Here is a 16,080-nt window from a genome sequence, read left to right on the forward strand (position 1 = left end):
GGTGGGGGTGTGGCCAGCTAGAGTCTCTCTTTGGGACCATGCGGCCTGTTCAGGTGAGTTTGCGTGGTAAGACACAGAGTTGGCTTGTTTTTTGATCTTTTTGGTTGTTTTCCTGTTTTGTCTGCTTCTTGAAGGAAATGTTAGGGTTTGTTTTCCTGCTCTGTTTGCTTTTTGAAGGAAATGGTAGGGTTTGCTGCTTCTTGAAGGAAATGTTAGAAGAGGCTGTTAAATCTAGTCTGTGGTTTAGGCCTCCACCTTCAGCACCTTCTAAATTTTCCACCCCCTACCCGAACAAGGGTCTGTATCCAATCCCTACTTTCATCTTTTGACTCTACCTCTTTATTTTCTATCCCCTACCCGAACCAGGGTTTGTATTCCCACCCCGCTTTTTTCTTGGTGCAGTTGGTGAGAGGCAGGGGTAGATGATGGTAGTGTGGCAATCGGCAGTTACATGTGGCATCTAGGCCTGTGGTAGCATTGTAGCAGCTAACAATAGCTAAAGCGGTGAGAGTATGATAGTATCTTAGCAGTTAGTATTGGTAGCTAGCAATTAACATTAACAGTATAGGTGAATCTAGCGTTATTGTCTTCTTCTGTTCCTCTTAGCAGGTAGCGGTTAGCACATAACATTAGCTAAATGGTAGCATCGGAACTGTATTGTCTTCTTCTGTTCTTCCTAGCGGTTAGCAGTAGCATTAGCAATAGTTAAATGGTAGCATCGGTACTGGCCACTACCTGGAGCATCTCTGGGTCAGTTGAACGTGGCGGTGCTGTTTGGATTGTGTAGGAGCAGTGTGATCTGGCACTAGGGGGGGTGACTCTGGGACGCCGGAGTTCACTGCCTAACCTCCTGGAGGTGTAGTGGGACTAAGTAGGCGAAACACTGTTGAAGGGAGGTTTCCACCTGATGACCCCCAGAGACGTGTTAGGAATCACTGCTCTTTGGCAGGTATAGAGGCAGATTAGAGCTCCAAGGTTCTTCACTGAGAATGAATCCTCTTTTTGAGCACAAGTATCTTGTGTTTAAATTAACTAAAAAGCGTCACTTTTGCTGCTTTCTGCACCACAATCCGCTGCTGATGAACTGACGGTCAGTCAGTTTCAATCATTTCTCCTTATCAATTGTTTAAATCTTTTCGGAGCTGTTTTGTTTATTTGAACTTTCAGTTAACTGTTTAAGAAACAGTGCTGGGAGCTGTGCACTTTCTTTAAGAGAATGTGGGAAAAGTTCTTGTTTGCAGCATGAAGTGAAGTTTTGTGTTGGAGTTTGGGTTCCTCTCAGTGGTGGAAGAAGTACTCAGATCTCTTACAGTGTAAAAATACTCTATTACAAGTAAAGGTCCTGCATGCAAAATTAAGTCCAAAAGTATTAACATCAAAATGCCTGTCCAGAATGGCAGAGTTAAACATGACTGCATTATAATGATTGGTGCATTAATGTGTTCACTTTAATGTTGCAGCTGGTCAAGTTTGGCTCATTTTGATTACTTTATATGGCCAACTGCTGGGAACCTTAATCTATAGTAATACAACATAATTAATTAGTTGATTTTGCATAAATACCAATTATCTGAATCTGCAAAGTAACTAGTAACTAAAGTTAAGAAATATAATAAAGAGTACAATATTTGTGGAGTAAAAGTAGCAGAAAATGTAAATACTAAAGAAAAGTAAGTACCTCCAGATTGTACTTGAGTACTTAGTTACATTTCACCCCTGGTTATACTAAATTTTGACACTAAGATTTTAATTTTGACCTCAAATGTATATCTGTTATCTGTCTCCTTGATTATGATGGAGACATGATGACATGACCATGATTCATGTCTGCAGCTCCTTCCTGTACTGGTCCATGTAGGGCTGAGCTGTCCTCCAGACCTGGAAACACAGAACAACACACAAATCAAGTCATCACACTGACATCATTGCACCTCCCCAGTAAGGCGTGAGCTGTGTGCATTTGGGGGCAGACTTGCCTTCTGCTGTTTGATGAGTGTGTGAGCAGCTTCTATGTCCGGACTCATGACGCGGTCTCTGTCCCAAGGACTGGAGAGACAGGGATTAGTAAGGACATCGTCCTACTGCTCCAGACTTCTAAAATAATTGATTTCTGACAAGAGTGAGCTTTCCTGTTTCCAGGAAGGAAATCTACTTAAACTACTCTCCAACTGATGGAGGCATTCAGAGGGCTCTGGAAAAAACATGCACGACACCATGTGGGCCAATCAAATAGCCCACATTCCTCGTAGACCACCACAACGTGTAGCGTCATGCTAATTCTACTGTTGGGACCAAATCTACATTATTTCTGCATGATATCTCTCAAGAGCATAAGCTCCTGTGTCATAGTAATATGAAGCACTGTGCACTGTTTGGACGCCTGATGAGGCTTGAGGATGTAAACTGTTGCCCAAACTGGACTTTGTAGTTCAGATTTTGTTTTCCCATCTGAACCTTTAGCAGCAGGCCCACGCCGACGCAGCCTCCCCTCAGAAATGTGACCGTGTTGGCTGTTCGTACACAGCAGGACACAGGGTTTATGTCATTCACTGGGGTAGACTGAGTCTTAGTAAGCTCTGAGGCGTGTCTGACCTGACCACGGAGCGCAGCAGCTCGTAGACCTTCTCCAGAGGAGTCGTGGTCTTCAGGGGACGCAGGAACTCCAGAGCCTGGCAGGCAGCCAGCAGCTCTATGGCCAGCACTGCGGGACAGAGACACTATTAATGTGTTACCACGGGAACAAAACGTGTATATACGAGGGCTGGTGGTGTGTCACCTTGCTCCACGTGCTCCACGACTCTCAGGGCTTTGCGGGCAGCCCAGCCGCCCATCGAGACGTGGTCCTCCGTCGCTGCGCTGGTGGACAGGGAGTCAACGGAGGACGGGTGGCACAGAGCCTTACTCTCTGACACTGTGGAAATGGGCGGTCGGGACAGTTAAGATTCAGAGCTTCAACTTTGAAGTGAGTGTCTCTTTGTAAATACTCTGTAAGTTTATCATTCACAACAAACATTCATCATATTTGGTCCACAACTTTGGCCCACATTGAAAAGTATTGGATGGATTGAATGAATCATACTGACTCTGCTTATATTTCAGCTGTGTAATATATATGTATATATTCAGCAGGAGAATGGTACACATTGTGATCTATTATATATTTTTGGGGGGTGCTTTGGGGGAGAAAATAAAGATGGCCAAATGTTCACAGAGATGGGATTTGTGCCTGAAGTGGTTTTTGTGACTTTAGGTCTCTTAAAGTAGATTTTCTTACACCAGAAGTAGTAAACATGCTGCCTGGATTGTAGGAAAACCACTCTAAAGAGCTGAATAAACTAGACTATGTTTGTGAAAGTGTTCACAGGCACTTAAATCACATAAATTCACTATAGGACGATTGAATTAAATCATAAAAAGCAGAGAATTTAAATATACAAAATACTATAAAATGCCAAATTATCTGTACAGTTTTTCAAAGCAATAAAATCTGCAAAAATCAGAATGAGGTTTTGCATGATAATGGAAATGTGGTCTAGAAATACAAACAGACACACCTAAGGCGGCGGCAGTGCAGTGTGCGATCATGAAGCCAGAGTTCAAGCCGCCATCCTGGACGAGGAAGGCAGGCAGGTCACTGAGGGCCGGGTTCACCAGCCTCTCAATCCTCCTCTCACTTATGCTGGCCAGCTCGTGCACACCTATGGCCAGATAGTCCAGGGCCTGGAACAGCATGAAACAGCGAGAGTCATAACCAATGTTCAGTCTAACTATTTACCGAAGACAAGACAAGCCAAAGAGGAAGGGGGGTGTAGTCATCCGAAGGCCAGAAGTGAAGTTTTGAACTTCCACCAGCCTTTTCCATTGTCGTTTACTGAAATTACACTTGGTGTGCTGCCAAAGCTGCCAGCAGGATATGAAACATTGCCAGACAAAGACACATTTTACGAGCATTTAGCCGCTGACTCTCGTGTATGTCCTCTCCACACGCTGACTGCCAACCCAAACACCATCACCCACCCACACCAGGAGGGGACGGAGAGATACAGGAGGATGAAGGCCAGTAAATCACAGGGATCGCATTAGTTAGTGCAGTGGGGCTTTACCTTGGCTGGATACTCTCCATGGAAATTCCCACCAGATATTGTCTCCCCAGTTTCTGCAAATACCAGCTAGAGATAAGTTGAGGGTCCACAAGGCTGCAGTCAGTTCTCAGTGGTTTGTGAAACACTGTCACCTTGTGGTACAACATTCATATCACATTCTATAGAGTGGAATGATTTAAATGACATACAGTAAACAGCCTTTTAATGAAATGTGTCAGGAATAATAAGTCTTCTACTCCAATAAATCAGTGCTTACATTACTCATTAAAGGGGTTTTAACTGACTGTCTTCTATGTTTACAGAGTAAAAGTAAAGCACCTGTCTGTGGAATTTTTATGAGAATGAAGACAAATTATCCTAATGTTTATAAAAACCGAGAAAATCCCGGTGTAGACTGGTGCAGTCTAACGCTGCTTTCAGCCTTCCGTTACGGCATCCCCAGGTTGGACCTGTATAGGGGATTTGTCTAATTTTGATACATCCAATGAAGAGCTCTAATGTCAGAAATGTCCACATTAACCCTTTTGGACATTTACATTAAAGAGTCTAAAACATATATTGAGGTTAAAGATCAGTAATGTTCAAAGTAGTCCAGTAATCTGGGAAATTATCTTATTTGCTTACTTGCTGAGCGTTAACAGAGAAGATGCTGTGCTCATGTCTATCATGTCTGTCCAGTGAATATGAAACTGGAGCTGGTAGCTGGCTAGTTTAGCTTAGCATAAAGACTGGAGGCGCGGCCTAGCCCATGTCTGTCCAAAGGTAATAAAATCTACCTACCAGCACCTCTAAAGCTCACTAATAAACATGCTACAGTGTCATGGAGTTGCTTGGCAACAGTGTAGGAGGTCACTGCTGCTGGCCAAGAAAGGAAACATGCGCAAGATCACAATTAAACAAAAGTGGCAATTATAAAATCTTGAATTAAATTGACTTTAAAAATCATGTAGCGCTGCAACTAACGATTATTTTCATTACTGATTAATCTGCCAGTGATGTTCTCAGTTAATTAACTGATAAATGTTTTGATGATGAAATGTCAGAAAACAGAGGTGCTATAATTCCCAGCTCTTAGGATGATGCGTCCAAATCACTTGTCTTATTCAGCCAATAGTCCAAAAGCCTAAATATTTAGTTTATAATCAGATATGATGAAGAAGAGCAGAAAAATCATCACACCTGAGATGCTTTAGCCAAGAAATGTTTGGAATTTTTGCTTGAAAAATCACTAAAAAGATGAATTGATTATGTTATTGTATATATTGAATACATATAAAAGTATACACGTATAAGAGTTGTCGGTTAATTTTCTGTTGATTGGTTAATCGATTGATTAACTGCCACTAATCATCGCAGCTATGAAAGCATCTAAAAGACTTCATGCCAGACACAACCCAAGTCGGCGCATTCGACAACGGAAGCGTCGCGTAAGGTGACGGCTCTTATAGACAGAGTGTGGGGAGGAGGAGGCGCCGGTTCTGTAGGATACTGGGTTGTCCGTGGCGCTGTTCAGCTCCGTGGAAATCACAGTCTGGACAAAGGCGATTGTGTCATTCACCACTCCATGCACCTGCAACAACAATGAATTTATAGGAATTATTAAAAAGCGGCTTTGATTTCACCTTGACAGCAGCACATGTGTCAGTCAAAGGCTCAACACTTTTTGCAGAGCTGAAATAAAACAACTTTCCAAGTGTACACTATCATAAACATAGAGACAGGCACTATACCTGTGGGATGCAGCGCAGGGTGTAGGCATCCTGAACACGTTTGCACGATCTATGACTCTCTGCAAGTCAGAGAGAGGAAGCTGCCAAATGACGTGATTACACAAGTAAATAAAAACCATGTGTGGCATTTAGTAGCCGTGCTTCGTGTCTATGTGTTGGTGTGATCAGCACTGGATTCTTAAAGGCAAGGGGCTCGGTATTGTGAGGTCGTGCAGGTCCTACCTGAGATCTGAGAGGGGAAGACATCAGAGTCCAGCAGAGAGCGTAACCTCTCCGCCACCGCAATCTGACCGGGGTGAGGTCTCGCCGCATGGACAGCTACAACACAGTAAGTCTGTTCATTACTACAGTTGTATGGCCTACAGGCTGGGCATGAGTGCTGCAACACACACTATAACAGAAGACAGTAATTTACATGATGATAAAAGCAGAGGGAGCCCCATGAAGGTGTTGATCGTCGCTCTGCAGAATCCCACCAAAGTTACATAATATTTAAACTAAAAGCATTTTACACACCATGACAACGTAACCTGTCAGATGGTTTCCAAAGCTGGGTTCAGTTGAAGCTATATGCAAACCCATTCCCCTCACCCTCATCTCCAAGCTGCTATTTCACCAACAGAAACAAGCTGCACAGAGCGCTGTTTGTATGGACTGTTGTCCAAGGTTGTGTGGATATGGTCTTGCTGCTTGCTAACAGTTGGCTCAGCATCATCTTATAGTCCAGGTATTAGGACACCATGTGACAGTAGAAAAGCACAGGTGTAAATGAGGAAATGAATGATGCTTGAGATCCATTTCAGGGTCCTGGTGTTGAGCAAGCTGACTTTGTTGTGGTTTACTGGGACGCTTGAATAAAAAAAAAAAAAGAATGGCTGCATTGTTAATTTTACTAGTAATATTTGCTTTTCCTACTCTGACCAATCAGAATCCAAAAGCCTGATCAACACACGCTAAAGTTAGCTAACCTCTGCGATAGGCATCAGTCCTGTCCACTAATGGCTGAAACATAATGTTTTCAGCACATATTCTAAGCTGAATGCTTCAGATGGTGTACCCTGACGTCTCTTACTCCTCGGCTTGCACACAGCTTTCACCTTGTCACGAGCAGGATTGCAGAAACAGTGGCTCATGATTGGCTCTATGGATCATGGAATTAAAAGCCTTCTATAGGTACCTCTGTGGAAGGCCTTCGTGGTGCCTTTCAGGGCTTCCAAAGTCAAGGCTGCGATGACGTCAGCTTGTCTGGCCACGCTCAGAGCCCTCTCCACGGCCTCCGCCCCCAGAGACGACATCAGCTGAGTCCCGTTGATCAGAGCGATTCCCTGTTCGACGACCAGAATCAGCAGAATAATCCATACCGATCAGCTAACGTTTACATATGCGTGCATGTGTAAAGTTGCATTACAGGAAAATTGCTGCTTGTTAAATTCAAATCTTTGTGAGGTTTTAGCACTCAGAGTAGATGTTACAGCCTGTTTTAACACACAGTAGATTTCCTTTAAGAACAAAGCGTAGTACCTCCTTTGGTTTCAGCACAAGAGGTCTGAGCCCATGGCCCTCCAACACCTGCACAAATAACACCCAACAGAGACATAACCACTTATAAGAGGTGCATAAGTAACCAATGACTTAATTAATGGCTAATAAATCAATACTTCATGGTTATGGGCCAGTCATAACAACTTTTGAGTTGTTATGTTGTTTTAAAATTTGCCATTTTGAAAACTTACCTGGTGGACAGTAGCTGAGGAGCATCCAGACCAGAATCCATTTATCAATAACGCATTAGCACATATAATTCTTGATTAATTATTGTATTGGAGGAGGCCTGTGTCAATGATTTATTAGCATTTATGACACCTGGTCTTGTTGCTTTTAAAAAAAAAAAAACCCTTCCGTGATTTAAGAAGATTATGCTCACTGGCACAGTGTCCTTGGTGTACGGGTCTCTTTCAGTGACCGTGAAGGATCCACAGGCCATTTTGCCGCTAGATTGTGTACCTGCGGATCTTTGTAACTAGGTGTGTGCTGCACTTTTCATTAAAGATGAAAAGCATTCGAACACTGGCAGACCAAACAAACATCTTTATGGCCCTTCACATAGAGACCAGAGGGATGGCTGCTCTCTCGTATATAGTGTAGTATATACATCACTAGTTTTGTTTTTGTCTCTTGATAAACAGATGAGTGCATCTTGAGCACAGAGGAGCTGAAGACCAGCACATGTAGCCATGTAGCCACTCACTGATGTCCTACTTTTTATAGAATGTTTTGTTTTGTCGCCCCCTGGCCTTTTGGGGAGTTACTGCAGCGAACGCGTTGCGTATAAATGCCACTGTGCGCGTCTGGCATGCACATCTCTGCACCATGGCGTCCCACACGAATATAAACGAAGTAGGTTTGTGGGTTTTCAGTTTTAAATAAGCTTCTTAATGCTTCTCAATGACTCGTCACAGATCTACAGAGCATGTGCTGGCCCTCAGCGTGGAGCTGTGAGGAAACTCACAGCCTTGGCATCCGCCCAGCCGCTCTGCGGTGACCACATCCTGCCCTCCCCCATCAGGCCCAGGGTGAGGTGAGCCAGGGGGGCCAAGTCTCCACTCGCTCCCACAGTGCCCTTTTCTGGTACCCAGGACAAACATGACACTGGCACACACACACACACACACACACACACACACACCCTATTATAATATAATACACAATTGTAATCATACAAAACATCCTTATATTTGAGATGAATTGTGACATATTTATCAATTATATGTATTACAGGTACTTGTATGTATTCCATTTGGTATATTCATTAATGACACACTTATTATGAAGTTTTCATCAATACTTCTTGACTCTACATTAGTACTGAGCAAACTATCTGCTGATGAAAGCCATGAGATGCAGCTGAAAGCCCCACAAGAAATCTAAAGTTAAAGGGTAGTTTGATGAAACTGGAAGAGAATAGAATAGTATGAAATAGAATAAAATAGAAAAGCGGTATACCGTTGAAGGCCTTGATCATAGCATTGATGGTTTCCATGGAAACACCGCTGTGGCCTTTGGCGAGGATATTGATTCTCAGAACCAGCAGCATGCGCGTCCTCTCGACACTCAATGGGTCACCCACTCCTTCACACACACACACACACACACACACACACACACACACACACACACACACACACACACACACACACAGTTGCTGTTGACTGTCTGGTCATGCTGCTGCTCACATTTATTCATTTTTAACGACCTGGATCAGACCTGGATCTCGAGTCATTTATTGAAAGCCATGGGTGGTGAAATGTTTTCCCTTGAAGTACATATTAAACAAGCATGAACTCACCGGCAGAATGAGAGCGAACCAGATTTTCCTGCAGCTGCCTGTAAGTGGAGAAAAGTGGAGGTTAGTCTGGAATGCAGAAACACCTCAGGGAGAAACTGTGTGTTGAATCGGGTGGTGTTTGGATGTGCTTTTCTTTTCCAGCATGTCGATAACTGGAGTTAATTTACAACTCACTTACGACACTTGCTCTTTCGGTATGAGTGTTTGGGCAAACTTCCCAAAGCCGGTGTTGACTCCATACACAACTGCAATGACAGAGTACACACACTGCTGAAATATCTGGAATGAGCCCTGTCTGTTTGCATTCTTGGATTGAAGCAAATGAGCAGGAACACCGTACCTTTGTCTTCTCTAATAAAAGTGTCAATGACCTCTCTGGCCTTTAGGACTCTCTCCTCTGCCTCGGGGGTCAGCTGGAAGGAAACCAAACAGCAAACATCAACATGCTTGTCTCCACTTTGTCTCTCCACTTTACGCAGTGTGGGTGACTTTTCTCACCTTTATTTTGAACAAGCCTTGACCCAACTTGACCAGATCAGCTGTGGTGAGACTGTTGCCATCCAGGGGAATGTACTGGTAGCAGAAAGCGACATGAGGAAACAGTTAGAAGAACGGGCGAACTGCTTTCTGAAACTTGACAGCTTAAATGAGGGCAACACACCCACCTCTTTAGGCTCTTGATAGGAGTTTTGTCTATTTGCAGCAGGTTAAGGATGCATATACTTCAGTTCAATAAAAGACACGGTCAACATTTGCCAATAAAATAACAATAAAAAGTTATTTAGAAGCACATTAGTACATTTTGCATGTTGTTGCCTGATTGGACGGTTTTCAAACTGTGAATATGCACCATCTGCATGTTGGCTGGGTCGGTCCAGACTGAAATATTTTAACAGCTATCGGATGGGCTGCCATGAAAGTCTGTAAAGACACTTATAATCTCTACAAACAGACAGCATAATGGAGAATCTGCAGGTATTGTAAGGACAGGTTTTGGCATTCTGGTTTCTGTTTGGTGTCTGTTCGTAGTCCAGATCACAACTCATCCCATTGAGTGAGCTTTGGTTGGCTGCAGGTAAACAGGCCATGTAGAGAGCAAAAGCTGAAATGAAATGTGAATCTCAGAACCCACGGGCTGTCATGTGACAACTATTTAGCTTTTTATTAGTGTATCTGCATTCAGAGGCTCAATCGTCTCCAGACAATAGCTGATGGGTTCAGAGATTAGATGCTAATGGATGGATTCTAATGATTTTGGTGAACCCCTCTTTTTCCCTCTAGTACCCCCAGAAGATTGACATTTTCACTTCAGTGAAACTTTTCAGCATCGGCTAAATGGATTGACACAAAATAAAGCGTAACATTCGTGGCTCCCAGAGGATGAAGCTCAGTGCCTTTGACGATCCCGCTCCGCCCACCATGAGGTTGACATTTGTGGTTTTGTGTGAAATGTCTCAACTCTTGCACGGGTTTCTACAACATTTGGTAAACACATTCATACCCCCCCCTCAGAATGACTTATAACTTTGATCATGCTTTCCATCTAACATCACCATCAGATCAAAAACACTACGCTCAATAGCTGAAGGCACGGTGATTTGTTCGGGCAGGATTTCAGCAGCTTGTGATAACTTATCCAGTCTATTTTTGTACTATTTGGGTGGTTTCCCAGAGAAAAATTAACCAAGACCAAGAGTCATTTCAGTTTGTCACAACTAGGCTGAAAATGTTTTTCCTGTTCCAAATATTATTGGGGTGATAAATTCCTTGCCACATAACTTCTTGTCATAAATGTGTCACATGTTTTTCACTAGAGAGCAAAGAGAAAGGACCAGATTGAATTCCAGCAGCAGGGTAAAGCAGATTGTTTCTGATAAATATGCTGATGTGTTTTTAAGGTAAGTGGTTCCTGGAAGATGCATGCACGTTGCACTCATACCCCCTCCTCCACCCATCCCTTTTCATTAAAAAAAATCTGATAATTATTTAATGTACACGTACATGCAGAATGTTGAACAGACAACAAACCCTTATCCAAAAACTGAGCAACCGACAAACAACTGGGTGGGTTTGAGGCTCTGATTGGAAATTGGAAAAAGGATACACTCCCATTGGCAGCGGAGAAGAGTCATTGTCCCCTGCAAAGACTCCAAAAACAAATAAAAATCTTATTATTATTAAAAAAAAAAAAAGAGCTAACAGTGATCTGCACATGAGTAGGAGACCCTTACCCAACTCCACGAAGTCGTTGTCCTCCAGAACATCCTCTGCTCTGTCCTCAGGGTGGAGGAGTTCTCCACGGCGACACCTCCGCATGCTGAACTCCAAATCCCCGTCTTTGTCTCCCAGCTTCCCGGCCCGATGGTAGCGCCGCAGGGCCTCGGACCCCAGTGACCGGACGGAGGCCGAGGGGCCGCCGCAGGGCACCCTGAACCACTCGCCCCGAACACACACGGACACGCAGCGCATGGCTAGAGAGTTGTGCAGAGGACCCCGCAGGCTTTACGGTTGCAACGCCGGCATTTGAAGTGAAAACATGTTCTGCTGCATTGCACACATTCACCCAGTCCCTCTTTGACTCATTAACATCTTCTGTAAAGTTTTATCTTTGCCCAAACATGTTGTCAATCTTTAATTCGAGATGGAGGTTCAGACACGACTCTGACGTATTCCTGCCAAACCACCAACCACGGCATCCCCTGTTGATGCTTGTGTTTATCCCATGTCTCGCCAAATTGGCTGACCGAAACTGATTTTCCAAGAGGTTGTGTGAGACTGATATGAAGTGGGGTTATGCCAAAGAAAGCACTTGTTCAGACAGATTTCAACAAGTCGTTTAACAGCTGAGGGTGAGGCTGTACTTGGGCACACCTGTGCTATGTGCTAAGTGCTAAAATTAGCATCCAAATATGCTCATGAGAATAATGCTATGATAATGCTATGTATATAGCAGGTATTATACGTTCACTGCCCTAGTTTAGCATGCTAGCATTGGCACACCAATCTTTGGCCGAGTCTCCGCTGGCTGCAGAGAGCACACACGTCCAACAACAGTCAACAGGTTTTATTTTGTCCCATCATCAAGTGACTTGTGGAATTAACGTCAATTAGCGACAGCTGATATGATCTCCCTTCCTTCCTCATTGTTTGGATTCTTATGTGGTGAAAGTGCAGTGTGTGCTGGCTAAAAACACAACACATTAGAGCCTGGCTGTCACAAAGAGGAGCAGCTCTGAAACACCAGCAGCAGCAGGCTCATGTGGACAAAGGACATTATTTTAACAGACACAGATCCATTTAAATTGATCAACACTGATACCAATCCTTAGGATCAGCTGGTTTCATATATATATATATATATATATATATATATATATATATATTAGTTTTTCTGCATACAGACATGCATACATATTATTGTTATTATTGTGTTTGTGTGCGTGATTGTATACAGTATATACATATACCGATGGATAAATAGAGATTTCAGTCTGACCCAAAGTGGCAGATCATTTCCTGCCACCACAAAAAGCAAAGGTACATACATTTCTTATACGTGAATTGTAGTGACAGTATACTATTACAAATTGTACAGCATATAGAATGATTTATGATCTAGGACATGCTTTGCTTTAACCAGAACTGAAATGCTGCGAGACAGTTTAGATTTAATATGTTTAATGTGAGGTTTCCAACAAATTTTGACATCTATTATCACTCCCAGGAATTTATTTTGATGAACTCTTTCAATGTTTACACCATCTACTTGTACCTGTATTTGATCGTGTATTTTACAATTTCCAAATAACATGATTTTTGTTTTGTTCAGATTTAGTGAAAGTTTATTCTTATCAAACCATTTTTTGATTTTTTTTTTAACACTGAAGTGATGACATCCAAAAGTTGCTACAAACTCTCACCAGAACAAAAAATATTTGTGTCATCTGCAAATAAAATACATTTAGCTAAACTAGACACATTACAGCTGTCATTAATATATAGGACAAAGAGTTTCGGTCCCAACACTGACCCCTGGGGGACACCACATACAATATCCAGACATTCTGACGAGCAGTCTCCCATCTTTACATATTGCTGCCTGTTTCTCAAATAACTTTTCACCCAATTCAAGGGAACCCCCCTAATCTCATATTGCTCCAATTTATTAATCAATCTATCGTGGTCAATGGTGTCAAACGCCTTTTTTAGGTCAACGAATACTCCTGATGCATATTGCTTTTTATCTATGGAATCTGTGATAGTTTCTATGAGTTATGTTAAAGCAAGCGATGGTGAGTGGTTTGATCTGAATCCATATTGACTGTTGCTGAGAAAGTTGTGTTTTTCTATAAAACTGTCCAATCTGTTGTTAAAAAGTAATATTTAGTATGAAGGTATGCTGGTAGGTGGGTGTAGCCTCAAATCTGCTTGACAGTTTCCCATTCTTACTTTGTCTGTCTCCTGTCTCCTGTAAACAGATTAGACTTTGATCTTAAAACAAGACCAGCAGCAGGTTGGACACACTGTAATGAATACCCAACCCAAAACCAAGTGACTGTACTTTTTAACATCCCACAATCAAAGCAAGACGAAGGAACAAAGCAGGCTGGGAGGCAAAGAGAGGCTAGAGGTTTTTAAATATATTCGTGACGTAACAAAACGATGTGTTTGTGAGGCGGGGGACTGTCCAGGTAGTGCTGCAGCCTGCAGAATGAGGGTCACATGACAGAAGGGGGTACCGTTAGCAAGCAAGCGTGTTCGCTGCTGGCTGGCCACTATTGGCCACAGTGTTATTACAACATTACCTTTTAGACCACACTGGCTGAGGGGGAGCTCTAACCCTGGGAGTCCACCGGACACGTCTCCGTGACGACGTGTCCGCGAGCTGTTTTGTTCTGTCCTCCAGGGGGCTGCAAACCCCACACATTGTCTGGAATGGCAGCGATCACCTCTGTCGGAGGCGTTGTGGACGGAACGTGGACGTTACACACCTGGCAGAATTTTGGAGGAATATATTATCATTAGAAAGAGAAAATTAGAAAGTAACTTATGTTGATTTTTAAGTAGGGTTTTCCAGATGAAGTAGGAGTTAAAGGTCGTAATTAAAGGGAGGCTAGCTGGCTACAGGTCTTTATTTACATTGTTTAGACTCATAGTCAAGGCACTGATTTCTCCTCCTTGACACACTTTAAAATATTTGTTGTAAAACTTCTTCACAGCGTTTTCTAATCTACTTTAAATACCGTTTTGGGGTCACAGGAAGTGTGGCTGTGAACCATTCACTCCCCGTCATTCGTTGCTTGTAATCTTGGTCAGTCTCATTGGGCTTTATTGTACTCTCTCATTCTTGATAAGCTACATTTTACCTCAATGTAAATGCAAAATGTCATATTTCCTGTGGGTGGTCCCACCTCAGGGCCCCCAGACTGGAAGTGGTCTCCGTCAGGCCCACGCCCCACATGGCTCATTTCCTCCTATAGAACATTGGGGATCGCCCCTCGCCTTTTTCCCCGGGAAGCTCCTGTTTGCTGTTTCCTGAGTGCCCCCACCACCACCACCACGGCGGCTGCAGTGTCCGCCCCCGGCCTGACGGACAGACAAATAGACACACGCTCTCACATTAAACTGGCTGCACATCGATCTTCTGTGTGAGGAGCTACTCCCAACAAACACACAACCCAGCCTCCTCCCTTTCCTTTTCCTCCTGTTCTGCAGTTTTAGCTACGTGCCTGTTCTTCTTCCCCACCACCCATCCCTTTGTTATATTTAAGACACTCTATAAATAACAGCAAACAATCTCTTACAGACTGAAAGTCCAAGTCCGAGGTTTACTGTGGATTTATTCCGAACAGATCGAGGAGAGCTAAAAGTTTGAAGTTTAAGACAAGATACTGATGAACTGGCTGTTACCATCTGCTGGCCTTGAAGTGGGAAGTTTGGCCACTAGAGGAAACACCACAGGGTCATTAAAATTAATTTTCCCCTCCGAGAATGATCATGCTGAGCAATTTTAATTGCAGTTTTCCTTTGAAAGTTTGTGTGCAGTTGACATTTCATCCTGATGGAGTTGTTAGAATATTCTATCCAGGTGCAGATCACAGTAAATTAAATGGAGATCAGGCCATTCAGTGTATTATTTGTTAGCCTGAGGGTGGTGCTCAAGGAAAACTCATGACGTGTTTAAAGCAAGCTATTTCATTACTCTGGGGATCTCCACCACAAAAGGCTGTGGAATCATCAAAAGTTAGCATTCTTCCTCTTTGGACCATGAAAATCCCCAGAAAGAAAATGGCTTTAGTTGGTTATTTTTTATGTAATGGAGGAAAGTGCTGGTCAAGAGGAAATTTTGCCTCAACAGGACAAAGTCAGGGGTTACCAGAAGGTTCATCCTCTGGGAACAATTAATATTCCTTCCAACTTTGGTGGTAAAAAAATGCGAAAAAAAAATATCCGCCATAGTTCTGGTGTAGGCTGTCCTCACTAGAATAAAGGGCTAGGCAACTAAACCATTGGTTGAGCATAGGAAAACTTAATGTAAAGGCAAAACTTAATTGTGGGCTTGATAGCATGCAGACTCTAGTCTCTTCATCTCCACCCATCAAAACGTAACCACAGAGGTGCAGACAGGAATTGTCTTGTTTAAAGGTGTGAGGACTTCTTGGAAGGACTGATAAATGTCAAGCTGATTAGGTCTGAAGTCAAAGGTGAAAGGTCTTACCAGGCAAACAGTCCCTGGAGTCGTTCACTTGGATGGAGGAAATTTGAATATATACTTGGCTTGAGCAGACAGTTAATTCAGTCTCCGCTCAAGGGCCACGTTCTGCCTTGTTCCCGAGATTTTAACCATATCACACAGTGTTCATCAGCAGACCACGTGTGCTCAGGTGTATTTTACACATAC

The 16,080-nt window shown here is 43.1% G+C and overlaps 1 protein-coding gene across 1 annotated transcript; it reads right to left on the reverse strand.

The window, feature by feature from the left end:
• Positions 1-1,028: 1,028 nt before the first annotated feature.
• LOC121625751 (histidine ammonia-lyase-like) lies at positions 1,029-11,681 on the reverse strand. The gene is made up of 20 exons (XM_041963996.1): positions 11,411-11,681; positions 11,284-11,326; positions 9,845-9,872; positions 9,678-9,752; positions 9,520-9,592; positions 9,358-9,424; positions 9,180-9,217; positions 8,837-8,962; positions 8,343-8,482; positions 7,355-7,402; positions 7,011-7,158; positions 6,056-6,151; positions 5,834-5,892; positions 5,593-5,673; positions 4,104-4,169; positions 3,555-3,720; positions 2,777-2,911; positions 2,593-2,701; positions 1,977-2,046; positions 1,029-1,878 (listed from the first exon to the last, which is right to left on the reverse strand). The coding sequence occupies exons 1-20, from the start codon at positions 11,646-11,648 to the stop codon at positions 1,822-1,824; spliced, it is 1,863 nt and encodes a 620-aa protein (XP_041819930.1). The 5' UTR covers positions 11,649-11,681; the 3' UTR covers positions 1,029-1,821.
• Between the last annotated feature and the right edge of the window lie 4,399 nt (positions 11,682-16,080).

The sequence above is a fragment of the Chelmon rostratus genome, chromosome 22 (assembly GCF_017976325.1).
Source record: "Chelmon rostratus isolate fCheRos1 chromosome 22, fCheRos1.pri, whole genome shotgun sequence".
Classification (NCBI taxonomy): domain Eukaryota; kingdom Metazoa; phylum Chordata; class Actinopteri; order Chaetodontiformes; family Chaetodontidae; genus Chelmon; species Chelmon rostratus.